A 27,901-nucleotide genomic window follows, 5' to 3' on the forward strand; every position below is an offset into this window, starting at 1 on the left:
TTCCATAAAATGAGATTTATTGCCAAATTTCAAGAAAGATGGATCCTAAGCAGAAGACACTGGGTGCCTCCTTCCATGGTGGTAGGGAGGCAGTCCCATCCCTCCTCCATCCAACCAGTCAGTAAGGCAGTAACCCCAGAACTACCTGCCTGATAGTCACGTGACAGCACAGACAGGCTCTACCTCCTGGTAGCAGGTGACTTGCAGAAGTACAGCACCCTTGTTGCAGTAGAGGGTGACTGTTCCCAAGGGAAGATGGCAGGGGATCAGGACTGGACACCTGAGGACATTCTCGCTCTTGTACAGGAGATGGAGGGAAAGGCAGGCTGGCACAGGAGCCCGAGGAGTGTGGTTTGAGGCTAACAGCGGGGGTGGGAGGCAGCTCGTGAGTCAAGACACTGCTGTCTACTCAGCTCCTGCCTGCTACCCACAGCTAGAAAGGGACAGTACAATAATGAAGGCATCAGCCTGCACTGGTTGGCAGGCCTTGGTGGGCACAACTGGCAGCTGGAAACAGGGTGAGTGGAAAGGCATCGTGGTTGCTGGGACCCTCCCTTCTCTTCCAGTAAACAAAGTGCACATGCAGAATCCTCAGGGCAGATTCTCTGTGGCCGCTCCTTCCCCCAGCGAGGCTCCAGACTCAGTCCTGTTGGCTGCTGCAGTGTGCTGGAGACTCAAGGGCTCAGAGAGCCAGAGACAACGAGGAAAGGAGGAGGGGAGGGAAGGGGAGGAGAGAAAACACTTCTCTCACTAGGAAATAAAGGAGGGGCAGCCCACTAGGGGCCTGATAGGTGGATTGTAGTCACAGACTCCAGCATATGAAGAAAAGGGGTGTGTCTCAGAGCGGTTCCAGCTGAGGGAGAACCACAGATAAATCCCATCTGGGAGGCACGGAAGGCGGGGTGGGGGCGGGGCCTCTAGAGATTGATTAATGATAATTTCATACAGGTTTTTCAGATGCACAGGACACTCTAGGGTTTTCATCTTCAGGAATGTGCAAGGCTGGACAGAAGCTGGCCCAGGAACAGACGCCATTAGGAAGCCTGAGTTCCTTTTTCTCCCTGGAAGCCTTGAGATCTTTGCATCACAGCTCTCCAAAAGGGTAGGGGTGCTTCGGAGAAGACCCTCGGTTTGCAGAAAGGGAAAACAAACCAGACTAAATAGCTCCTTCACCCAGACCCTTGTCCATCTTTAGGCTACAGCTAAAGGCCACATTTCACTCAGCTGATAGATGTCACATTTCACTACAGCCTGGACCCAAGGCCCCTACAGCTCCTCATAAGTGGGTGTGGCTGGTGGGAAGCTGCCCAAAGACCAGAAGATGGGAGCCTCAGGCAGCTCAGCTGTGCTCCACCCGGAAGTCAGAATGTAAACTGTTGGGGGTGAGAATAGAGCTGGTGCCATCCTGGAAACTCCAAGGATGGTGCCAAAGCCCTGGGGCAGTCTGCATTAACCACGTAGACCACGGGACCATGGTCCATCCTAAGCCCAGAGCCTAGAGAGGAGGCTGGAACAGGGACCCAGACAGATAGCCCCAGGCCAGGGTAGAGTAGGAAGGACATGAGGAGCCTCAAGTCCTGGCCAAACTGGATGTACCCAGTGGGTACAGCTGCAGCTCAGTCCTTAGCAAGGTTGGACAGTGACAGATGCAGGTACTTGGGGTGGGGGGTGGGGGTGGGGAGGGAGTTTGTGCCTGGGGCTTGGCAGGCCTAGGGTGCACTTCTCCTGTAGAGAGTCACCAGCTCCTTCCGTTTCTGCATCAGCCCAGGGGTTTCTTGGTTCAGCTCTCCCAAGTCCCTCATTTCCTGCAGGACCTGGGTGGCCTGCCTCAGCTGCTCTACAGCCTGGGTGAGCAATGACTCAGCACACACAGGTGGTTCGCTGCCCAGCACCTGGTTCAACAGTTTCTCTGTCTGTTTCGAAGCCACCTTGACTTCCAGCTGGGCCCGATACAACTTTTCCTTAGGCAGTCGTGGATGCTGAGGGCTTTCTCTGAGTAGGTCCCCAAGGGAAGAGGATCGGGGATGAAACTGGGATGGCAAGTCTGAGCAGGGCGGTGCAGGGGATGCTGCCGCATCCTCTGAGGCAGGTCCACGGGTGCCCATGGCCTGCAAGGCAGACTCGGGACCATCCATGCCATTCACAGACACCTGGGTAGGGCCTGGGGAAGTGGTCTCAGGGGCCTCAGAACTCTGGGATGGACCAGAAGCATCCATACAGGCCTTCATCTTCTCTGACAGGATCTTGGGAGGAGGTGCAGGGGGCTTTTTGCTCTCCCTGGGGGCAGCCTCTGGAGTCTCTGAAGAGGACAACTGTGCACTCTCAGGAGCAGAAGGCTCCTCTGGGCTGGGGTTCTCCCAGCTCACCTTCAGTTTCTCAGACAAGGTGCTGTTGGGGAGCCTCTTAAAGTCACTGTCCTCCTTGGCTGGGGTCTCTGCGTCCTCTTGTCTCTCGGGATTGGCCTCAGAGCTTGATGAGTCAGGGGTTTGGGCTCTGTCTCCTGCAGGAGTCTCCTTGCTGTCCTCAGCTCCAGAGGTCTCTGGTACTGGGGAAGGCTTGACAGGAGGCATGAGGGCCCGAGGTGGCTCCTGGGGCTGGTCTTCACTGATATCACTGAGAGGAGCAAACACTGGTGGTCCACTGTCTGGGACATCGAGGTCCAGCCGTGAAAGCCCATCAGAAGCTGCACTGGCTACCTGGTGTGGGGGTAGTATCCAGATGTCATCTTAGATGGCCAATGCATCATCCCCCAAACTACCTACTTCACCTACTTCTGCTTGCCCAGAGACCTCTGACCAGTCTCTTAGCCCTTGACTTTGCCTGATTCTTGGACCCTCCTCACGGTATGGGGACCTGCCTGGGGAGCCTCAGAGGTCGTGACGTAGGGCTAAGCAAGAAGTATCTTCCAAGGTTCCTCAGATGGTAACGGGGGTGGGGTGAGTGGAGTCCTGGCTGAGAGCCTCACACCCTTTTACATACACCACATGGTCTACCCAACATCTGGAACAGTTCCCAAGGCAGGTTCCTACCTAAGTTCCCAGAGAATGTCTCTTCTCCAAGGCTGGACTTGAACTTACCCCACACCCTCCTGTGGATAGCCCTTTCTCCGTATCTCTGTGTCTCCTCCTCTCTCAGCTGACAGGTAAAGAACAAACCTTCAAACCACCCTGTGTTCTTCCTGCCTATGGCCCCTACTTTGGGGGTCCCTAAGGCTCTGTACCCCTAAACTTGACCTCTCTGAAACTATGCTGCAGGTGTTGCCGCTTGCCACTGTGGCACCAGGGCCTGTGTTGATGCACCTGATTCCTAAGCCCAAGTCACCTCAAGTCCACATGTTTCTCCTTGCTCTGCTTGAAGAACTCTGTCCTGGCCACCAGACCTCTCCTCTGAAAAAGCCTTCTCTTCTGCAGTAGCCATTGCTGGTGGCCCTGAAATGCCTTATTTGCTGAGGATTTTTCCTGGCCCTTAAAGTCTCCCTCCTTGTCAGTTCTACTAGTGTTTTAGAGGCAACTCCTTTTCCCTTCCCCTTCCTTCTCTCAAACCGCCTGCCTGCAGCCCTGTGGCATCTGTGTATTTCCATCCAGTTCTCCTCCCTTTCAAACTCTGGCAGAGCCTGGGATCCCTCTTCCTTCATTTCAGGACCCCGCACCTTCTTCCAACCCAAATCCACCCTACTAAGACCTCGAGCTGATCCCTGAAACATCTCTCCGACCACATCCCTAACCCTGCCTCGTAGGCTCCATAATTCCTCCTTCTTCATTCCCAGCCTAATCCACAAGCCAACCGAGCCCCTCGCACACCTAAACTGTTACGCCTGGTGCCTCAGCTCACACCAATTCCTCCAGCAAAGGTCCTGCTCACTTCCATCTGTCAACTGAAACCAGAGCTATTGAATTTTAAGCTAGTGTCTGCTTAAAACCCAGTTACTCCTCCATGGTCCCTCCTGTCCCCATCTCCTGGACTTGTTCTACCACCGAACTAATCACAGCTAACTAGCAGGACAGGACCGGTTTCCTGATGGAGGCTGAGTTCTAAGTCGCAGGTACTCCCCTCCCAAGCCTGTTTCTCTGCTGTTCAGGTGCCCATGAACCACAAATGAGAAAGGGCCCAGACATCTCTATTGTCCTCCCTACACACATACCACCTAGCAAGCCCCAACTCCAGGTCAGCCCTGAGTGCTGATGGCCACCCTAAGGGCCTGGAATACCAGGCTCAGCTGACTTCCCACTGCTGAAGCTGAGGGAAGGCCTTACCTCCTTTAAATGGATTCTTGTTGGTGGCCGTCGCCGCTGACCCCCACGTACCCGGTTCCGCGTCACATGCTCTAGGGCACAGGTCTTATCTACTTTTACCTGGGAAGGAGTTAGAAGCAGGTAAGTCCCTGCCAGGTCTTGAAAGAGTAGGAAACACCCACTGTGTCCAGACTCAAGAGTCAAGGTCTGTACCTCCCTCCTCCATGTGCCTCTGTACTGGGGACCTCTCCTCTCTGTCTATACTGTCATGGGTGCTCCCTCTGCTTCTCTCTCTGTCTGCACTGTCATGGGTGCTCTCTCTGTTCTCTCTCTGCACTGTCATGGTGCTCCCTCTGTTCTGTCTGCACTGTCATGGGTGCTCCCTCTGTTCTCTCTCTGCACTGTCATGGGTGCTCCCTCTGTTCTGTCTGCACTGTCATGGGTGCTCCCTCTGCTTCTCTGTTTGCACTGTCATGGGTGCTCCCTCTGCTTCTCTCTGTCTGCACTGTCATGGGTGCTCCCTCTGTTCTGTCTGCACTGTCATGGGTGCTCCCTCTGTTCTGTCTGCACTGTCATGGGTGCTCCCTCTGCTTCTCTGTCTGCACTATCATGGGTGCTCCCTCTGTTCTGTCTGCACTGTCATGGGTGCTCCTTCTGTTCTGTCTGCACTGTCATGGGTGCTCCTTCTGTTCTGTCTGCACCGTCATGGGTGTTCCCTCTGTTCTGTCTGCACCATCATGGGTGCTTCCTCTGTTCTGTCTGCACCATCATGGGCGCTCCCTCTGTTCTGTCTATCTGCACTGTCATGGGTGCTCCGTCTGCTTCTATGAAGCATCCCCGTTCTCCACAGCCATTCCCTTCAGCTCAGTCTTCCTGGCCAAACATGAGCAGCCCTGAGGCTGTTTGGGGCTCAGCTGGAACAGCAGAGCAGGAGGGGGCGCCAGATCATGATCCTGTGGTACCTAGGGTACACTAGGTCTCTGATTCTCCCAAGGCCATGCCCAGGCCAGCAAAGGGCAGGGCCTCTATGGCTGGGCCTGACTTTGTGGAGGGTAGCATCTCTTCACAGAGTCAGGGAAGGTTGTCTCAACACACAGGAGAGCTGGACTCTGAACTCTGGAACTGCCTGCTCCTATGATCCGCTGAGAAGCAGAGGGAACCTGCCAAAACTGCCTATGAGGCCATCATGGCTTCTTCGGTGACCTCTCTTCTCCCACAGAGGAAATTTTCCCATAAAGTGAAGGCGGAGAGCATAGTTCAGTGACTTCGGTGAACACAGGACTCACAAGGCAGGATCTGAGACCTGCTGGGGAAGGAGGCTCGACTCAAGTCTCATGTCCTGCCATCCAAGCTGTTCTTAAAACACATTTTAACCCAAACAGCTATGGGCCTGTGATGTCAAAGGCAGATCCTTCCCTGGCCCCACAGGACACCCTAACCACTCACTCCAAGCCTCACTTTTAAAGTCGGCGTTGCCATAGTTACCACTACAGCACAGGAGCCTCAGGAATGGAAGTTTATTGCAGACAGTCAGGGAAACCTACTGAAGAAGGAGCCCATGGGCTGGATAGTGATGGCGGGCACCTTTAACCCCTAAACTCACCCCCAGCCCTCCTGGCTCGAGACTGCCACACTGCTACTGTTTACCCACTGAGGCTGGGCTGGAAGGATATTTGGTACAGCCAGGTACGGTCTACCCACTACCTACGTGCTTTCAGCTCCCTTTCAGACTGAGCCCAAGACTCTGCTCAGATGCTCTGCCACAGTGACGTTCCAGCCCATGTGCTTCTCAATTTAAAACAAATTACTTATGGGATGGAACCGTGACTCAGCTGGTACAGGGCTTGTCTAGCAGGCAGGGAGTCCTGCTTCAGTCTACAGCCCCTCATAATACCAGGCTTGGTGGCATAGGCCTGAAATCCTAGCATTTGGGGACTGAAGACAGGGGAATTAGAAGTTCAAAGTCATCCTTGACTACATAGTTGAGTTCCAAGCCAGAATGCATAAGATGATATTCTGTGTTAGCTTTTCAGGGGCTACATAGTGAGACCATGTAAAAAAATAAAATTACAGCCGGGCAGTGGTGGCACACGCCTTTAATCCCAGCACTTGGGAGGCAGAGGCAGGCAGATTTCTGAGTTCGAGGCGAGCCTGGTCTACAGAGTGAGTTCCAGGACAGCCAAGGCTATACAGAGAGACCCTGTCTTGAAAAAATAAAAAAATAAAAATAAAATAAAATAAAATTACTTCATTTACTAGGGCCTCGGTTTCATTGGTAGAAACTGGACCCTAGCACCCACTTTGAAGGTCTTTCAGGAGATTAAATGAAGTATGTCCCCTTGTTTGAAGCAATGACAGAACTGAGGGTAGTTTGGAGAGAAGTGGGCACAGTCTTCTACAAGACTGCTGGGTCAGAAACAACCATCCTGAGGACCACACCCCATACCTCATCAAAAGCCTTGTTCTTGCCTCTGTTGATCCCTTCATTGAGAGCCTTGATCCAGGATTCCTTTTCTTCCCCACTGGGGGCCTGGAATTTGATGTCACTGACCTGTGAGAGACAGGCAGGGAGGATGGCAGATATTTTTAGGATTCACATTTCGGGTCTTTAGGAAGCATTCCAACCCAGATTCCAAAGTGTAGCTAAATGCCCCAGAGCATTCTGACACTGAGCTTGAGTAGGGAGGGCACACATCAAAAAAGGCCCCCTCCACCCTGCAGCTTCCAGGGACTCGCGGGGAATCAGCCTCGCTCTGTAGAAAGGGTTCCGGTATGGTCTTGCTTCATCAGACTCTGTCTCAGGGTAAGATAAATAAATATCATGTGGGGTGTAATAAACACAAGAAGCTGGAGACTGACTGCCCTCTACCCCCACATGGCACCCAGAAAAGCCAAAACCTGAGCCAGAAGGTAGAGTGGTGACTGCCCAGGACCGGAAGAAGAGAAGATGGGAGCCAGGATTGGATTTAATGGATTTTGGGTGCAGATTGATAAGTTTTAAGACTTCTGAAGGGTGGTGGAGATGAAGCTTCCTTAAGAGTGAATTTAATGCCTCTGAACTATTTGCTCAAAATAGTTCAGGAAATAATAGTTGGGAATGGTGGAGCAAGTCTTTAATCCCAACATTCAAAAGCTAGACACAGAGGCAGGCAGATCTCGGAATCTGAAGCCACTCTTCTACATAGAGTTCCAGGCCAGCCAAGGGCTGTGGCTGCATAGTGAAGCCCTGTTTTGTTTTGTTTTAGTCTCTGTGTTTGATCATAAACAGTTGTTTTTTCTTCTGATCTGTAAAATGGGATAACATGTTTTACTACAAAGCAATTAAACATGATCAAAACTAAGGCACATAGTAGGTGCTCAATAATTAGTTATGTGTACTGCATGCTCACATGGGTGTTGAAGTATCTCTATGTGTGTGTCTGTGTATGTGTGTGTATGTGTGTGTCTGTGTGTATGTATGTGTATGTGTGTGTATATGTGTGTCTGTGTGTGTATATGTGTCTGTGTGTGTCTGTGTATGTGTGTCTGTGTATGTGTGTCTGTGTGTGTATATGTGTCTGTGTGTGTGTATATGTGTGTGTATATGTGTCTGTGTGTGTCTGTGTCTGTGTGTATGTATGTCTGTGTATGTCTGTGTGTGTGTCTGTGTGTGTGTCTGTGTGTGTATGTGTGTGTGTATATGTGTTTGTGTGTGTCTGTGTGTGTGTGTGTGTGTCTGTGTGTGTCTATATGTGTATATGTGTATATGTGTCTGTGTGTATGTCTGTGTATATCTGTGTGTGTATATGTGTCTGTGTGTGTCTATATGTGTCTGCGTGTGTCTGCGTGTGTCTGTGTGTGTATGTGTGTGTCTGTGTATGTGTCTGTGTGTGTGTGTGTATATGTGTCTGTGTATGTGTATGTGTGTCTGTGTGTGTATGTCTGTCTGTGTGTGTCTGTGTGTGTCTGTGTGTGTGTATATGTGTCTATGTGTGTGCGTGTCTGTGTGTGTGTGTCTGTGTGTGTGTATATGTGTCTGTGTATGTGTGTCTGTGTGTGTCTGTGTGTGTGTGTCTGTGTGTGTCTGTGTGTGTGTATATGTGTCTATGTGTGTGTGTGTCTGTGTGTGTATGTCTGTGTGTGTGTATATGTGTCTGTGTATGTGTATGTGTGTCTGTGTGTGTATGTCTGTGTGTGTCTGTGTGTGTGTATATGTGTCTATGTGTGTGCGTGTCTGTGTGTGTGTGTCTGTGTGTGTGTATATGTGTCTGTGTATGTGTATGTGTGTCTGTGTATGTCTGTGTGTGTCTGTGTGTGTGTATATGTGTCTATGTGTGTGTGTCTGTGTGTGTCTCTGTGTGTGTGTCTGTGTGTGTGTATATGTGTCTGTGTGTCTGTGTGTATGTCTGTGTGTGTCTGTGTATGTGTCTATGTGTGTGTGTGTATGTGTGTGTCTGTGTGTGTATGTGTGTGTATGTGTGTGTCTGTGTGTGTGTAAGGTTGATGCGAGGCCTGAGATCCAGCGTCTTCCTTGTTCACTCTCTGCCTTATGCACTGGCTGTAGGGTCTCCTGTAGAATTCAGAGCTCGCCATTTTGGTTGATCTGGCTAACTGGCTTGCTTTAGGGATTCCACGTCTCTGCCTCCCACGCGGATTACAGGCCCATCTGGTTTTAACAGGCTTACTGGGGATCTGAATTCTTGTACACACCATAGAGAGTACTTCACTACCGAGCCATCTCCCCAGCAACAAAATTGTTTTCAAAAGATCTCTCTAGGGCTGGGGATGGATGCGGCTTGGTTATTGGTGGAGAGCTTGCAGAGCAAGCACCAAGCCCTGCCTTCAGCCCCAGCACCACAGACCAGGTGACAGTGTGCATGCCTGTCATCCCAGCCACTGGGAGGCAGAGAGAAAGGCAGGAGAATCAGAAGCTTGAGGCCAGCTTGTAAATATTAGACTGTCTTTTGAAAAACAATAAAAAGCACCTAAGGAACTAAATCTGGAGCTGAGCAGAATGAGTGCTCATAGCACATAATAACCCAGCCTTCACCTGCAGTCTTACTCTTCTGATCTGTAAAATGGGATGACATGTTTTACTACAAAGCAATTAAACATGATCAAAACTAAGGCACATAGTAGGTGCTCAATAATTAGTGGATGAATGAGACAATACATAATGAACTGGCCCTAGGTTCCTTCCTTCCCTCACTCTGTTCCTGGGCCACTGCCTACTCTCTGACCTCAAGACGCCCTAGTTCTCTATTGGTGTGGCCAGCTTGCCCATCCCCCACCTTGGTATTAGATAGCACCTCCTGCCATTCCACCAGTCAGTTATGTAATTCTGTAGTACAGTGCACTTGGCCTGGTCCCCTTAGTATCCTCATTATATAACTTCCTCCTGGCAGCACTACCTCCTCCTCACACAGGACCCTAGGTCCCCCTCCATGCCAGCCACAGCCAAATGCCCATTTGCATGGCCAGGCTAAATTAGATCCTGGCAGCAGATCTGCAGTTAAGTCAAAAACCCTAAGGCACCTTGGCGACTTCCTCCCGGCCTAGCCTTCAGGGCTGCAGGGGCTCAGGGAGAGACCAAACTACATACTGGGGGGCTACAAAGGCCACTCAATCCTGTGATGTGCTTGGCAGCTAGGTCAGCCCTGTGACCCCTGAAGCCACACCTGTTAGGGGTTCTGAGTCAATGGGGCCCCTCCTTGGTACAGACTGGCATTTCGGAGCTGAGAAACACACAGTGCAAGTCAGTAGCTGCAGGATTGGACAAGGAAGCCTATGGTGCTGAGTTCTCTCTTTATAACTCTGGCCTCAAAGGGCTGGGAACAGAACCACTGGACTCAATTTCCTCTTCCCTACTGGCCCGGTCCACCAGGTACAGGCTGCAGGGAAGGGTATTGGCTCCCTGGGAGAGATATGGCCGCAGAAAAAACCCACTGGACTGACCAATGGGTTCACCAGGATTCGAGAACACAAGGTCGTGGGGATCCGGTTCTACTATCAAGTCTGTGTAATCCTTCCTCAACGAGCTCGGCATTCCACAGAGATGACTGTCACGGGAACAGTCAGAATGAACACCAAGAAGCTATGCCGGGTGGGCTCAGGCTACAGCTCCTTGCCACAAGCCCTCTGAAGAAGTTCTAAGAACATAGGCTTAACAGGAGAATCTATGGTAATAAGAATGGCTGCAGAACAGGCAGCCAAGGCCTGGGAAAGGGGGAAGGGCAGAAAGGCAGAGAGGAAAGGGGGGGAGGGGAAGAAGAGGCCGGAAAGAGGAACGGGCTAAGCTGGCTGACACCAGCAGGGCAGCAGGGCCCAGCAGTGGCCACCCTGCTTCCTGGCAGCCACTCTCTGTGACCTCATGGACAGGGGCGTGGGGATACAGCAGCAGGGGGGAGTGGGGCACACAAGACACTGGAGTCTTTGTTTATTTGATTAGAGAGAAAAAAAAGGCAGCCTCAGGACCAGACAGCCAGGGTCACATGACCTCCTGGCCAGCTAGAGGCCACAAGGAAGTTGGGGAACACCCAGGGCGATGGGAAAAGCAGGCACAGGCAGAGGATTTGCAGGGCCTCTGGGGAGCCCCACTGTAGTGTGGTATGATGAGGATCAAGGGCCCTTGAGCAGGAGCCTGGTTGTATCTTTCGTCTCTGTGGCCATCACCACTGGCTCCAGCCCATGTTTCCAGTCACCCATAATCAATCTCAACTCTTGGAAGGGCTAAAGGGTGTGGTGGGAGAGGAGGGGGGAGGAGGCTGTTACCACAGAGGCTGAGAGGGCAGCTGTATAAACAGGCTTCTCTGAAGGGGTTGTCCTGCCCAAGCTGGGTGACCCACCTAGCACATAACTAGCTGATTCTCAGAGCTGACGAAGTAGGTGACATGGTTAGAGGACAAAGAAGCAATGTCTCCTGTCACCCTACATTCACAGAAGACACACACACACACATACACACAATGACCCTGACATGCCAAGTGATATCTACACATAAGGCAGTGCGCTCGAATGGAAGACACAGGCACCTTTGTGTTCCATGTGCTCTGTGCCTCTCAGACACAGATGCATACTTTGTACCTGTTCAGAAGAGCAGCAGGTCTCTAGGATAAGGAAAGGCTTGCAGGGCCTGAAAGACAGACCATTCTCTTGTCCTCAAAGTACCCTGTGCTCCTGTCTTGGTGACACATACACTTGGGTAGCACAGACTAAGGATTAAAGAACCGTAATCCCTTCCAGCATCTAGGACCACAGGGACCACTGAAGACTAGGCTCCTAACTTTTTTTTTTTCTTTCTTTCATCAGGTAATTTTTATTCATGAGGCTGGTGTTGGTGGCACACGCCTTTAATACCAGCACTTGGGAGGCAGAGTCAGAGGAATCTCTGAGTTCAAGTCCAGCTTTGTCTACAGAGCGAGTTCCAGGACAGCCAGGGCTGCAAAGGGAAACTGTCTGTCTTGAAAATCAAAAAACCATAACAAACAAAGACAAGAAAGATAATCTTTACTCGTGTTCTGTTGCTTTATGTAAATGTGAAGTTACTTGGAACCCAGACCTCAACCTCATCTCCTTCTGCCTGGTCTCTGTTACCAGAGCCACTGGTGCTACTTAGTGCCCTGGAGCAGACATGCCAGGGTCAGGCTAGTCCACTTCCCTGTGACTTGTGGTGCTCCTTGGTCACACAGAGAAACCAAGGCATAAATGTCAAGAAATGGAGAAAATGCTTCAAAAATTTATAGAAAATGCCTGAAGAATGGGAGGGGCTCCTAACTTTAAAACGGAGAGAAACAGCATGGTTCTAGTAGGCCCAGACCAGGCGTGTTCCCCTCACCCAGCTTCTTTGATGAAGCTTCACTTTCATAGGCTCCCCATGATGTGGAGAGGTTCAGGCAAGGTGTGGCAGGAGCCGGTACTGTGCACTTTGACCAAGGTCACATCTGAGCTCCCTCCCGACATCCATGAAACTGCACGTGTCAGCGCCCAGCTGACTGACTTCCTCCAGGGAAAAGTGGTTCAAGGGCTGGAGAGATGCTGAGTTGGGAAAGAGTACCACTGGCTGCTCTTGCAGAGGACCCGGGTTTGATTCCCAGCACCCACAGGGTAGCTCACAACCATCTGTAACTCCTGATCCAGGGGATCTGACAACATGGCCTCTGCAGGCACCAGGCATGCTTGTGGTGTATAGGCAAACACTCATACACATAAATTCAAAATAAACTAAAAATTGTAAGTGGGTACAAACAGCAAATTTTCACCTGCACCCAAGGACAGAGTCTTGGGCAAGGAAGGAAATCACAAGGAAGAAAAGCTAGGTAGTAGGCCTCCTACCTCTGGGCCCAAGAGAAGCCTGAAGGGGAGGATGGAGGGAATGCCATATTCTCGCCTCTACTCCAGACTTTGTCAGGGTCCTGAAGGCCTGATGAGGTACAGCCTCACTCATAGCTGTCCTCCACCTGAGCCCAGCCTGTCTTTACCCCAGCAGATCCTGGCTGCGAGGGAGGCAGCCTTCAGAATCACCCTACCTTGTTCCCTGGGGATCGCAGCAGGATAAAACGGTGTTTCCGCTTGAGGAGAGCACGAAGGTCCTGGCACTTCTCGTAGCTCCCAAGTTCCACCGTCTCCACGCATTTCTGCTCATCCTGGAGGAAGAGATACAAAAGACGTGGGCTGGTGAGAGCCAGCCCCACCGAGAACCTCACTCAATCATTGAATATGCACTCCAGTCTCTGGTCCTAATCAACAGATGTGAGATTCAGACCCCGGCAAGGAAACAGTGCCAGCGTGTGCCGGCCGGCAGGTGTCCGTGAAGTTTACCGTCCTGGTAAGAAATGGGATACAAAATTGGGGTGGGTTTGTGCCTAAGGGTTGGATCCAGTGTCTGAGACCAGATGCAGAAATAAGAGACTAGAAGACTTAGTAAAGGGCGCCTGAGGGTCTGCACAGGGTCAGGGACCAGGCAGCCTAGAAGACTCTGTAGACGAGGCAGCCTAGAAGAATGCAGGATGCCATGAAGCACAGTAAGAAGTGCTTTCCATGAAGAGTATGAGCCAAACACCTGTGGGCTCACATGCCCCGCCCTCAGCCCAGTGATCCTGAGCCGGCTCGGCTCCCTCACTTGACATCTCCCCTTCCTGACTGCTAGCTAGGCAAAGGGCCCCTCACCCCAGGCTGAAGGCCATACACAGCAAGAGCACCCCCCCTCCGTCAGCTTGTCTCTCTAGCTCCATCACTATGTAGGCTAGGAGCCACGCAGCGGTAGTCGACTGCTCCCAGGTCGAAACATTCCATCCTGCAGGGAGGTAAATAACAACAAAGCAGCTTCAGGAACTCCCTGGAACTGACCAGATTCAGGTTTAGACCAGCTGAGGCACCTACAGAAGATACTCTTCAACCTCTCAAGCTGCCTATTGGCTGCACCGTGTGCTCCAGGTTCCAGCTTTGTGAGCTGCTACCGGTGCTGGGGCGGCTCTGGTGATGCAGCTGCCTTTGAGTCATTTCTGCTCCTGTAAATAACCTCTCACCCATATTCCTATAAGTGACCCCAATAAAACTCAACCAAGCTGGACTTTGCTGATATCCGTACTTTGGTCCACCATGGGTTCCCTATCTGGGGTGAGTAGATGAGTGTGTTTTGTCCCCACAAGAAAACTTTTGTCACACAACACCAGGCTGCCTGTAAACATCCTGCTTGCCAGCTCTGACACTAGAAGGTTTGGGGCATAGGATACCTCTCGGGCAAGCTGCCTAGAATGAGCTCTTTCCCTTAATAGTGGTCAACTGGTTCCTCTTCTAGAAGTGACCCAGTTGGTACAACTTCCTAGGAAACAGAAGTGTGTGTGTGTGTAGCCCTCGGTGGCCTGGAATTTGCTATGTAGACCAGGCTGTCTCCCTGCGGATTGCAGTGGGATTGAAAGAGTGCACCACCACACAGGACTGACTGATGCCTTCTTAACTGGTGGCTCTGTGCCAATGACCCTCCCAGTGTAGGATCTGCTGCTCTCATCCCTCTGAGGCACCTTATCATTCACCACCAAGGTCATGGAAACGTCTACAAAACGATCTGCCGGTACATTAGTGACTTGATAACTTGCTAGAAATGCAACTTTGTGAGCACCAGTCATAAACTTGGGGAGCACGGACTTTGATAATGTGATTTCTTTTTTTCAAGTCACTGTTTCTCCATGTAGCTATGGCTGTCTTGGAACTTGCTCTGTAGGCCAGACCAGCCTTGAACTCACAGAGCTCTATCTGCCTCTGCTTCCCAGAGTGCTGGGGACAATACACATTTTTTTAAAACCTGGTATAAGTAAACCCCTGAGAACCATCACTTTATGCCAGGCATACTCAATCCCAGCAGCCTCAAGGCTTCTAAGAACATCCAAACCTGTTAAAGACACCAAACACTCTGGCTGAAGGACACAGAGAAATCACGGAGCTGAGCATGAGACTGCCTCCAAGCCAGTGAGTTTCCGTGGTGCCGAAAGGTACAAATCTATCTGCCAGGCAAGCCGTGCTCATTGGTGTAATAGTGTCATGGCTGTTAGGGGTAAAACCAACTCCTTTCTGACTGGATTTGAAGCCTGCTCTTCAGAAGAGAATTCATATCTGGTATTATAAACCTGATCTGGACAGACAGCTCAGAGGTTAAGAACAATTGTTGCCCTTTCAGGGAACCTGGGTTCAGTTCCCAGCATCTATATGGTGGCTCACAACCATCCATAATTCCAGTTCCAGATCTGATGACTTCTGATCTCCACAGACAGCAGGCATGAAGATGTGTACATGTAGGCAAAACATTCATGCACAGATAATAATTTATGTACAATTTTTTTTTTTTTTTTTTTTTTTTTTGGTTTTTGGTTTTTTGAGACAGGATCTCTCTGTGTATAGCCCTGGCTAGCTGGGAACTCAGTATATAGACCAGGCTGGTCTCAAACTCTGAGATTCTCCTGCCTCTGCTTCTCTCAAGTGATGAAACTAAGAGTGTGCAACACCATACCCAGTATGGTGTGTGTGTGTGTGTGTGTGTGTGTGTCCCACTACATTTAACTAGGGGTGCTTACATGGCCATAGTGGGGTGTTATTTACTTGAGCAAGAAAATATTAACAGTAGCTACATCAACCAAGAATATGAATTCTCCTTGCCCAGCAACCATTGACTGGCCCAGCTCTTCAGGGTTGGGTGTGGTCTCATGATCCCCTACCCCCATTCACGATAGAATGTTGGTGGGCCTGGTAGGCGTTGCTGCTGTGAGTTTATGGTTGCAACAGTTATCTCAAGTCCAGAAGACAGTGTTCTGTAGAACTCCTCACCCTCGGCCTCATATTCTTTCACTTCCATGATGTCCTCTGATTCTTAAAAGGGATTGATACAGATGACCTGTTTAGGACACTAAACAGTTACTTATTCTTAACATTTTGATCAGTTTTGACTCTGCATTCACATTTGCCACTGTAAACAGAAATTCTCTGACCAAGGGTAAGTGCAACACTTAACTATAGGTCAGAAACATATATTTAAAAGGCAGTTTGACAACATGTCCATTTAGCAAAACAATTGTAGCAAATTCCCAATTGTAGCAAATTATAGGACCCCGACTTCCCCAGCGTGGTCTTTGACAAGGTTTTATTGTTGCTGTTGTTATTATTATTGTTATTGCTGTTTTAAAATTTATTTTAGGACAGCCAGGACTACACAGAGAAACCCTGTCTCAAAAAAACAAAACAAAACAAAAAGATTCATTTTGCTGGCTGGGCAGTGGTGGCGCACGCCTTTAATCCCAGCACTTGGGAGGCAGAGGCAGGCGGATTTCTGAGTTTGAGGCCAGCCTGGTCTACAGAGTGAGTTCCAGGACAGCCAAGGCTATACAGTGAGACGCTGTCTCAAAACAAAAACAAAGTCCAAAAACATAGAAGTAAATGAGGGCCTTTGTTGTTGTTGTTGTTGTTGTTGTTGTTGTTTTGAGACAGAGTCTCTGTGTAGCCTTGGCTGTCCTACTTGTACTGTAGACCAGGCTGCCCGCAAACTTACAGAGATCTGCCTGCTGAGTGCTGGGATTAAAGATGTGAGCTGCCACTTCTTGGCTAAATGAGGGACTTCTTAGGACGAAAGAGCTCAACAGGTGTTGAAGGGAGATATACAGATGATGAGGGAAGGGGGAGGTGTGATCAAAGTGTGTGTGTGTATGTGTGTGTGTGTGTACACTTAAATACATAAGAATTAAAAAGGAGGGCTGGAGCGATGGCTCAGTGGTTAAGAGAGCACTGACTGCTCTTCCAGAGGTCCTGAGCTCAATTCCCAGCAACCACATGGTGGCTCACAACCATTTGTAATGGGATCCAATGCCCTCTTCTGGTGTGTCTGAAGACAGCGACAGTGTTCTTACATAAATAAAATAAATAAATCTTAAAAATAAAAAAAGAATTAAAAAGGAGAGCAGTGAGCCAGCAAGATGGCTTAGTAGGTAGATGTGCCAAGGCTGACGACCTGGGCTCAGTCCGCAGGACTCACACAGTGGAAAGAGAGAAATGACCCCCTCAGTTTGTCCTCCAACTGCCACAATAACACTATGGCATATGTCCCTCCACCCAAGGAAGTAAATAAGACAAAAAGACTTTTATGAGAGCCTCTACACCCAGGTAACATCTTGATCAATGTTGGGGTGACGCTGGCCAGACCTCAGTACTTTTCAGGGCAGATGGCTGTATGGCTAAGGTAGCTAACCACTGATCTAGGTGGCCAGGGTGGCCTGATCTCTCTATCCAGGCTCCATCCTGTGTTAGTCCCCGTTTTTGCTTGCATACTCCTCTTTTCACCCCTGAGGCTCAACCCTGTCCATGTTCCTCCATGAAACATACACAGAAGAAAAATTCTACTCTGAGAAAAGCTCCCTGCTAACTGCTATGACCCCCCAAACCTTCGTGCTCCTGTGTCTTACCCACTGGTCGGGGCATGCACCACCAGGTTAAATACCATGTTAGATGCCAGGAACACTGCGCCCCTGACACAAGAGAGCACAGAGTCCTATCTCATACCTGGATAGTTCTACGCTATTCTCAGTGTGTCTGTCTCATACAACTCTGGTGCTCGGAACACTTGCTTGGAATATACAAAGCTCTGGGTTTAATCCTCAACACCACACAAACCAGGCATGGTGGCCCTCTTAAGGGCTGACAACTTGAGAGAGTCACTTCTCTCCTACCATGTGGGTCCTGAGGACTGAATTCAGGTCATCAAACTTGGCAGCTATCTCAGTTTATCATGTGATAAACACCACGACCCGAAGCAACTTTCGGGGGGAAAATGGGTTGGTTTCACTTTACAACTTGAAGCCCATCGTTCAGGGAAGTCGGGGCAGGAACAAGAAGCTGGACACAGGAGCTGACAGAGGCCATGATGGAACGCTGTTTCCTGGCTTGCTTCCCACAGTGTACTCAGCTTTTCCATAGCACCCAGGGCCACCAGTCCTACAGTGGCACCACCCACTGAGGGATGACCCACCACGTCAATAATCAAGCAAGATAGTGAACCCCAGGCTTGTCCATAGGCTAGGCTGTGGTTGCATAGTAAACCCCAGGCTTGCCCATAGGCTTGTCCATAGGCTTGCCCATAGGCTTGCCCATAGGCTTGCCCATAGGCTTGCCCATAGGCTTGCCCATAGGCTTGCCCATAGGCTGTGGTGGCATTTTCTCAATTGAGGTTCCTTCTTCCAAAATGACTCTGGCCTCTGTCAAGTTGACATGACAGCCAGGCAGCACACGGGAGAGGCCACAGCACCCCGATCTCCAGGCTCCCACAGTAGACCAGCTGAAGGCACTCTCTTAGGGACATACTCAGTCCATCTTTACCACCCAGCTCCCCGTGCTGCCTGGCTTGGGACAAACCAACACTACAAGTGCTGAATCATCCAGGGCCTTCTGCAGTTCAGAGGAAAGGATAAAGCAGAAGGAACTGGGTGGGGGCAGCATTCTTTGGAACATCAGCCTCTGACAGCACAGAAACAGCCAACAGCGTCCGTACTTGCCTAGCTCCTCACGTCGGAAAGAGAAACTGAACCAATAAGCACTCTACAATTCCTTCTCCGGGGCCAAGCTCCCGTCCCTGGGTGCTAGGTTCTGGGAACATTTAAGTTTTTAATATGATTTTTTTTTAAAGTGTGATTTGGATTTTTCATGTTTAGGGAATGTGAAACCCTCCCTGTTTCCCCGGCTGCGGCCAGATGTGGAGAGGCAGTCTCGGACATGTATGGCAGTGCCTGGTGGGCTGACAGCTGAGAGCCAGTCATTCAACTCCTACAGCAGCTGGCACTGGAAAAAGCCATATCTCACACACACTCACACACATACACACTTTTTTTTTTCTAATAAAAATATCCCTTGGCTGCCGCTTTCCCAGCTGTGGCAAATCCTAATTTGGAAGTACAGAACATCTGGGTGGCTGTCTGCACATGCCATTCCTTGTTGCTCTTCTACAGCATATCCTGACTCCTGGGGACTCACCCAGGACAGCCAAGGTGCTTTTCAAAAGCAACTCCTTGGAGCCCTTAGATCGGGACTTATAGGCTTTCTTTCTTAGCCCAGGGCACTTGGGAATTTGCCAAGCTGCCTTAACGGGGTCTGAGAGACGTTGATAGGCAAGCTGCAAGCCCTCCATCTTCATGGGTTCCATCTGCCAAAGGTATGCAGTTTACCACACTCTCAGTGGGTGGGCCCCCTGTAGCCTGAACCCCAGCACCAAGAGGAAAAGTCACCTTTCCTCCAAGCCCCCTTATAACAGCATTTCTTTTGTTTCCCTAACTAACCATTTTAGGTAGGTGGGTTTTTTTTCTTTCTTTTTTTGAGACAACGTCTTACACTATAGTCAAGATTGGCCTCAAACTCTGAGTGATCCTCCTGTCTTAGCCTTCTGAGTGTTGGGATTATAGGTAAAGCTGACAATTTTACTGTTCTTAGTTGTCCAAACGCTAAGCCTACTGATAGTGGGAAGGGGACAAGAGTCTAAGTGGGAAGGTGCGGGGACTGTGGGACATATGCGGACAGCAGAAGTGTCACCTGGGGCTGGGGTGAAGGCACCATGAGGAAAAGCCCTCGCTGCACAGCCTAACACTAAGTCCAGAGCCCCAGAACTCACATAGAAAGCGGGATACAGTGTCATGTGTCTGCAAACCCAGCATTTCTACTCTGAGATGGGCAGCAGAGACAGGACTTCCCCCCCCCCCAGGAGGCCTGTGGTCCATCCAGCCTTGAGTACACAGAGACAACCTGCCTCAAACAAGGTAGAAGGTAAGGATGGATTCCCAAGGCTGTCTTCCCACCTCCATACACGTGCCTTGGCACATACGAGCACTCACAGATGAACTCATGTGTTGTGCACATACACATGTATACAAAACAAATGAGTGTTTAATAAGTGTCAGCTGGGGCTGGAGAAATGGCTCAGAGGTTAAGAGCACCAACTGCTCTTCCAGAGGTCCTGAGTTCAATTCCCAGCAACCACATGGTGGCTCACAACCATCTGTAATTGATTCTAATGCCCTCTTCTGGTGTGTCTGAAGGCAGCAACAGTGTACTCACATATATAAAATAAATAAATCTTAAAAAAAAAAAAAATAAGTGTCAACTGGTTGGAGGAGGGAAAAGCTGAAGGCACCCTGGGCAATTCCAAAGTCTGATAAAGGACTCTGGTCACAGGTATCCTCCTCCCTCTGCAGGTGCTGGGATTAAAGGTGGGCACTACCACTCCCATCGTGTAATTAACTTTTAAAATGTTTTCAACCAAAAGTAAAATTTGGTTAATGTCTCTTAGTGGAAAGAATACTGGGCGTGGGTCTATTCTCTGTGAGACAGTGATGTCACTATCACCATCCCCACCCCCCACCCTTACTGATCCTTTCTTTAAAATGTAACATAGGCCCCATCATGGTGGTGTGCACCTTCAGTCTTGGCACTCAGGAAGCAGAGGCAGGTAGGTCTCTGTGAAGACAGCTTGGTCTATATGGGGGGTTCCTGGCCAGTCAGGGATAACTAGGGAGACCTTGTTTCAAAAATAAATAAACAGATAAATAAGAAAGAAAGAAAGAAAGAAAGAAAGAAAGAAAGAAAGAAAGAAAGAAAGAAAGAAAGAGAAAAAATTAGAATAATTAGGGCCTGGGTAGATGACTTAGCAGTTAAGAGCAGTTACTCGTCTTGCAGAGGACCCAGGTTTGGTTTCCAGCACCCATATCACAAGCACCTGTAATTTCAGTTCCAGGGAACCTGAAGCCCTCTTTTGGCCTCTGTCAGCATTGTACACACAGTGCACAAACATACATGTATTCAAGTGCTCATACACATAAAATAAAAATAAAACTTTAAAAAAAGTATGAAGGCTAAGGAGGGGTAATTGGTATTTTTAGTGCCAACGCTGACTGAAATGCCTTCAGTTTTCTCAAATACTTCTTCTATGAAACCTTGGCCCAAAACAGAAAAGTTTCAGCAAACAGGTAGGTAGTTAAGGAGACTCAGATAATATAAGCATGGCTGGTACAGACCCTTACCCCAGAACCCTAACTTTGCCTCTAGAAGTATCATCCCCATACCATACATAGAGACCCAGAGGAGGTAAGACACTTGCCCAGGGTGGCACAGCATGTCAGTGAAGTAGGGCAGTGTGGTGACACACGCCTTTAATTCCAGCACTCAGGAGACAGAGGCAGGTGGGTCTCTATAAATTTGTGGCCAGTCAGCCTAGTCTACAGAGCCAGTTCCAGGTTAGCCAAGGCTACCATAGTAAGTAAACATAGTAAGTAAACAACCAACCAAAGAAACAAACAAAACCAAGAGTGGACAAATCTTTCAGCCACAGTCTCAGGGGTTCCCACTGGATGGACGGCCTCGCTTTGCTGCTGCTGCCAGAGCCAAGCAAGTCCTTACCTCACTCTCATAGACAAGCAGCTGGGCTTGGCAGAGAAGCAAGTAGCGGTCTTTCCATAAACCCAGAAGCCCCCCGCTGCTCTTCTTGATCCATCCAGCCTTGTCTGCAGTCCGTGCTCCGCGAGGCTTCTCACTCCCCTCCTTTACACTCTGTAAGACAGCACCAGAACACATCATGAAGGTTGTTGCCATGAAGCCATACGGTCTACAGACCACATAGGGAACACATTTAGTGCATCATCCTACACGCGGCTTCCCCTGGAACCCTCAAAGCATATATAAATATATCATTTTATATAATATATTCAATAATAGCAACCACCACCTTACACTGAGCCACTGTATTATATTTCACTCATAATTCCATTTAACTTTTTTTTTTCAAGACAGGGTTTCTCTGTGTAGTCCTGGCTGTCCTGGAACTCACTCTGTAGACCAGGCTGGCCTCGAACTCAGAAATCCGCCTGCCTCTGCCTCCCAAGTGCTGGGATTAAAGGCGTGCGCCGCCGCCACCACCACCACCACCGGGCTTCCATTTAACTTTTGCAATTGCTATCCAAGATAAAGACACTTTATAGCCACAAGTCACAGTAAACTGAAACTCAGAAAAAGAGGTGACTTACTAGAGTCACACTGCTAGAGAGACAGAATCAAAATTTAAAGCAGGTCTCGAGGGACCCATTTCCTTCCTACTCCTGTGTCTCCCGGTGTTTATTAAACCAGTTAACAAATGTATTGACCCAGAGAGTGTCACATGTCACAGGAGAACAAAGGCAACGCATCCTACCCTCATAGAGTACACACTGGGAAAGCCAGAGCAGCTAAACAAATAAATACCAAGAAACGTACATATTAACATCTGCAAAAGCAGATGTGATACCTCATCCAGAAATGGTCCTGGCCACCAAACCTAACGATCTGAGTTCAATCCTCAGAACCCACGTGGTGGACGAAGAGAACCAACTCCCACAACCTGTCTTCTGATTTCCATATATGCACATATGTGCGTGCATATGTGTGCACATGCACACATACACACACATGCACACACTCATGCACGCATGTGTGTGTCCCCTTGATTCACATAAGTGCAATGAAAAAATAATAAGGCCACAAGCAGGCACTGGTGCATAAGAGGACACTGGAAACCCGGTCTGTGGTTCAGTGGCCAAGAAAGACCTCCAGAGTAGAGGATGTTCAAGCAAAGCCTGTGAGGATAGGAGTGAGCAGGCAGGCTGTAAGGACTCTGCAGCCTCGGGGCTTGTCACTCACATCTCATGCCCCATCCACGACCTGTCAGATGGCTGTGTGCAGGGTACATACATGTCTACATGCCTAGCGGATGGGGTAGTACAGATTCACCTGAGTACTAAACACTTAATCTTCTTCTCTAACACCTAATGGGAGCTAAGGACACCACCATGCTGATCTTACAGGTACTGGGGCGCTGAGAGTGAAGGAGGGCGGTGGAGACGAGATCAACACAGCATCGGAGTCTAGAGGACACGAGAAGGAAATCAACACTAATTTCAGCTACGCTAAAATTTACATAGAGCTCCAAAAAGGGGCCCCATTTAAGAGGCACGCCTCTCCCCAGAGATACCCTGTGGCCACAGATGTCTCTGGAAGGACAAGCCCAGGCAGATATAAGTGTAGTAATCTGTCAGGAGCTGGGCAGGGCCTGGCTTTTCTGTCATGGCAGATCTAGCCCTCTTCTCTCTGTGGTCTTTCTATCTCCTGGAGCACACTCTGCTTCACTGGGACCATAGGCTAGCCAAGGTCACATGGTCCAGAGGCAAATGACATCACCTCTTTCCGTGTCTCAGTTTGTTCACTGGGAAATGGAAACGCTAGCTGCTGTAAGAAATAGGAATCCACCTTGCTTTTCTGCCTTTTGACTAAGATCAAGTATATACAGGACTCCCTGAGGGTGCAGGGGGGAGGGGGATTTGTTGTGAACTGATGTCCCACTGCCTAGACTGTGCCGGGCATACAGTCAAGGGCTTGATACGTGCTTGTTACTAAATGAAGATAAGGCACGTGAGCAGTTCCTAGGATACCTTGAGCTTAGTGATTGGCAGCTGTCACTCCTGTTACTGTTGCTACTGCCAATCACTGCCCACCCTGCCCCCCCCTCCTTTTGAGTCTCAGGGACTTTCTCTCCAGATCTGGTGGTTCTCAATTTAGATTGAGAGCTGCCGAGCTGTATCTGCTGGCCTCAGATCTCCAGGGATGTAGGATGTCTCTTCTGGTCTCCTCTCTAACTTGCGGACAGCAAGAGAAATGGGGAAGTGGGCTGGTTCCAAATGATGTTCCTGGATGCGGGAATGAGGAAGTGAGGATGCCACCCTACCAGGGGAAGAGGGAGGGACTTTGGGGCTCTTTGACAAGAAATGGAAGTTCTCTCATTCAACCATACAGCAAACAGCCTCTCCCTAGCTGATGGGGATGTGCTAGGGTCCCATAGGCTGTGGGATGCCCAGGGACCTAAGTCTCTCAGCGACCCAGGCAGGCTGTCGCAGGGTCCAGAACTGGAAGGAGAAAACTATAGAATAGGAATCCCTCTGCCCACACTGCACATACAACCATGTCTCTCAGCAACACCAGCACTGCTGACCACCTCCTAAGCCCCCAAGCTCTCAGTGTCTCCTGAACAAAGCTGCTGTTCACAATTCCCACCTCTGAGCACCAAGTTCCTCTTCTGATTCCAGGGAATCCAAGCCACCACCCACCGTTTTAAACGGGCCTCACATCCCTGTGGTCTCCCTTACCTGCCACTTTCACTGCCTGACATGGAGAAACTTCACATCAGCTGGAAGCTCTAGGGGCCAAGGCTGGGACTTAGGCCTTGACAGCTGCCACCTTTGAACTCTAGGAATGCACACCAGTACCTAGCGAATAGCAAGCCTAGATTAGCCAGAGAAGCTAGTCTAAAGTCTGTAAGGATGGGTGGGACCAGGAAGGGTTGGGGCAGGAGGGCATTTTGGGAGAAGGGAGGGGACAGTTGAGGGGTTACAGATGGTGGAAAGCAAAGCCTAGCCATCCTATGGGAGGCCTGGATAAACGCCAGGGTCCTGCTTGCCTCCACTCTCCACCCAGCTCAATCCCTGCCCCTTAGACCTCCTCCCACCAGGGGTCTGGCTACACCCCAGTAAGTTTTAACAGGGCACCCCTCCCCTTGGCAGGGTTCACAGGGGAAGTTTTGTCTCGCTCAGCCCAGTTTCTCCGCTCCTTTCTTCTTACTGACCAGCTGACCACTGTTTCTGTTTCCCCCCACCCCCAGCCATCCTCGGCAGGCCTTCCCCAGCCTGCTTCAGGGCAAGCAGCTCCTGCTGGTACCCAATGGCATCAGCCTGGCTCTCTAGGCCTGATATGGGAGTGTCTCAGGGCTATTCTTTTAAAAAGCAAGGGGGAAAAGAGACAGGTCACTTGACCTTGTGCAGGAAACGAATAGATGAAAAACTACAACAGGGTTACAACAGACAGAAGCCAACAGAAGAAGCCAACTCCCTGAGTTCAAGGCCAATCTGGTCCACATAGTGAGTACTTAGGCCACCAGCCAGGACTATATAGTGAGACTTTGTCTCAAATTTAAAAAGTACAGAGAGAGGAAATAATTCAGGCCCTGTTTCAAAGGATCTTCCAGGCTAATGAAGACACAACACAGCCTGCCTGTGAGAAGCTTCAGGAGGGCTGAGTGGCTATCTCCTGCTTGAGAGGGCTTTAGTCTGTTAGGAAATTCACGGAAACCCTGAGGGATTCCCCCATCCTAGCCTTCTGCTGGGACAAGGGCCTGGGCTTGGTGAAGCAGCTCTTTAGGAAGATAGGTGTTTGCAGATTATTAAAGGCAAAAAGGTATGAAAGACTTCCTATTCCCATGCTGCTGGAGAGCTGGCTCAGAGTTAGTAGCACTAGCTACTCTTCCAGAGGACCTTGGTTTGATTTCTGGCACCTACACAGCAGCTCACAAACATGGTAAACTCCAGTTCCGGGCCATCTGATGCCCTCTTCTGGTCTCCATAGGCAAGTGGTTCACAGACATGTATACAGGCAAAACACCCATATGTAAAAGTAAACAAACAAATAAAAATAAAACCCTTTACCACAGAAAAAAGCACAACAGAAAAAACAAGAGCCTAGCCCAGGTCATAAAACCAGCGCTGCCACAGGACACTGCCATGCCTGTCTCAGTAAGAGTGAGGAGGGCAGTGGCCAATCTAGAGTCAGGGAAAGGCATGCTTTGAGAGGACAATGGGGCAGAGCTAATATTTCCAACCTTACTCTTAGGCAGCAACAACACCTCCATTGATATGTGTATTTTTCAAAGCTTTTGTACACACACTATAAAATTTCTAGATTCCCATTCTCATTTTATAACTGGGAATGAGGACCAGACAACACGGACAGGCAGATGCTGGAACTCAGAGGAGCTCTCCTCCAAACCTCAGCCTGACAGGGACCACCATCCTACATCCCATACAGAGGCCAAGGGAGGCTGGCATCCAGGAAGTGCAAAGCAGGAAGGCTGAAGACAACTGTGTGAAAGGGAGATGGGGGAGATGGGGGGGCCTGAGGTCAAGGGCAGATAAGTGACCATAACTAAGATGTGTTTTGGAGACGGATGGACACAGAGGCACAGACGAACACATGATCTCTAGAAGCAGGAAGCAACAAGAGTCAGGGGTACCAAAGAGAGGCCAAGCACAGAGAGCCCCTGACTGTGCAGATGAGACCTGGGAGTTCCAGGGAGGAAGGAATATGGACAAGACTTTAATGACCCAGATACTTCAGGAGTTTTTGGTATCTGGCAGTCACAAAGTAGCCATGTTAAAGATTAGGGACCAGCGGGAGAACAGGGCTGCCTTCACTGCGCCCAGGAAGCCCCAGGAGAACTTCCTTTAACTGGGGACCAGAGCAGATCAGGAGATGGAGTGATCCTGACCCACATCCTCTGGGAGCATGGGGAGGGGCTTTGGACAGAGAGCACAGCCATTGCAGGAGCAGAACCGAGGGCGGGCAGCCACCCCACCCGTGACAGCAAGCAAACAAACAAACACACAACCCGCAGCAAAACAGAGTGGCCCCACACCTGTACACACTCTGAGTGCAGGGACCACAATTAGGACTAGAGTAGGAGGCTAGGCCCTGTGTTTCATAGAAGAGGAAACACGGGTTGAGAGGGGAAGTGACTTATCTACCACCCCACAGAAACTCAAGGTCTAGCCTAGAGGGAACAGACAGTTTTGCAGTGACTCCAGGAAATGCACAAGTGGACACTGACAGGAATAAGGATGCCTCACTGAAGGCTCCCCAGCTGGCCTGGGTGGCTCCAGGAGGGAAGGCTTCATCTTCTCCACCCTTCAAGGGATAAGAGTGTCTTCGTTTTACTCATGCAGTAAGTGACTGCTGTATACGGGATCCTTGGATAATGAGAATGCTGCCAGAATTTAGATTGTATGCAGAGGGCAGAGGGGGCTCAAGGGGCGTTGCTACTGGGAGACTCGGCTGACCTGACCCTTCAACCAACATCCTCAGACAGACACAGCTCAGGAGCACCGAGATATTTACACAAGAAAGACAAAAAGCAATTTCTTCATTCCTGCCATCGGGCTCCGTTACAATCTCAGATTTCTTGAGACAGTGGCCCAGGACCCTGAGAAACTTTCCTCTCCTAACACACCCCTCAGAAGCAGACCTGGCCGAAGCAGGAAAAGAAAGCCAAGAATGGGTGTAACGGGATTCAAGCGCAGCAACCCAGTCTATTTTCACCAAGTCATCTAACTCTCCAGAGCCTCAGTCTCCACGTCAATCCAATGGGAACCATGACAGGCACTGTTTCCAGTTGGTGAGAAAAGCCCAAAACAACCGAGGATACCGTTGGCAAGATGCAGACGAGACCTCCACCCCGCCCCTACCCCATCGGTCCGGGTTCTGTCTGAAGGAAGGGAAGGACTGTGCAGAGAGACCCTTGAAGGAGGGCGGGCAGGACCCGAGCCCAGCGCTCTTGTCCCGTCTGGCCCAGCCCTCGCCCTCACCTCTTCCTCCATGGCGAGTTTGTGAGGTCCGGCGGTTTCGCCGCTTACTGCTGCCCGCGTTGCGCGGGCTCCGCTTGCTCCATCTGCGCGCAGCCGGGCGGCGGCTCGCTGTCTTCTGTCCCGCCGGGCGCCCGGGGCCCAAGAAACTTCGGGGGGCGGGGCTGGGAGCGGGGAGGGGCTTCCGGGGGCTGGGGGCGGGGCCGGGGAGGGGTGCAGCGGCCCCCGAGCCCCCGCCCCCCCCCCGCAGCTGGGTGAGGAGCGTGGCCGGGTAGGGGCGGGGCCGGGTGGATCCTGGGCGGGGCCAGGGTGGGTTCTGGGCGGGGCCGGTCTTGAGCTCCGGGAATGGACGGAAGAACCTGGGCGGAGCTGAAGTAGCAGGAAGAGGGAGGAGAGAGGTTTCCCGGACCAAAGCAGGGAGAGGGACTGGGAGGGGGTAGGGACGAGGGAGGTGGGGGACGCGGAGGGGGAGGGGGCTTCCGGCCCAGAGGCGGAGGCAGGGATGCTGGTGGGGCGGGGCGGGGGCGGGGCCGAGGGCGGGGCCGAGGGCGGGGCCAGGGCGGGGCGGGGCTGACCGTGCAAGCCCGGGAGATGGTGGGTCGCTGATGCCTTTGAGGTCGGCTGACCCAGAGGGCCCGGGTTGCGGGACTGGATCCAGCCGCCAGCGCAGTTCAGAAATGAGTGCACAAAGAGGTTCGTCGGCCTGTGGAACTTCAAGGTGTGGCCCGGCCATGCGCTTGGAAT

General features: G+C 50.6%; 1 protein-coding gene across 1 annotated transcript; it reads right to left on the reverse strand.

Annotated features, from left to right (window-relative positions):
- On the reverse strand, window positions 1–27,307 carry Plekho2 (pleckstrin homology domain containing O2). The gene is made up of 6 exons (XM_076925817.1): window positions 27,161–27,307; window positions 21,126–21,275; window positions 12,737–12,853; window positions 6,679–6,783; window positions 4,254–4,352; window positions 1–2,696 (listed from the first exon to the last, which is right to left on the reverse strand). Exons 1-6 carry the CDS (start codon window positions 27,170–27,172, stop codon window positions 1,710–1,712), a joined length of 1,470 nt encoding a protein of 489 aa, XP_076781932.1. The 5' UTR covers window positions 27,173–27,307; the 3' UTR covers window positions 1–1,709.
- Window positions 27,308–27,901: the final 594 nt, after the last annotated feature.

The sequence above is a fragment of the Arvicanthis niloticus genome, chromosome 26 (genome assembly GCF_011762505.2).
Source record: "Arvicanthis niloticus isolate mArvNil1 chromosome 26, mArvNil1.pat.X, whole genome shotgun sequence".
Classification (NCBI taxonomy): Eukaryota; Metazoa; Chordata; class Mammalia; order Rodentia; family Muridae; genus Arvicanthis; species Arvicanthis niloticus.

Excerpts from the sequence above, each read along its gene's own strand:
- Plekho2 (XM_076925817.1), bottom strand. Across the intron at positions 12,854-21,125 it reads TGCTTGTCTATGAGAGTGAG|GATGAGCAGAAATGCGTGGA; the intron begins GTAAGGACTTGC and ends CTCTTCCTCCAG. Across the intron at positions 4,353-6,678 it reads AGAACAAGGCTTTTGATGAG|GTAAAAGTAGATAAGACCTG; the intron begins GTATGGGGTGTG and ends ACTCCTTCCCAG.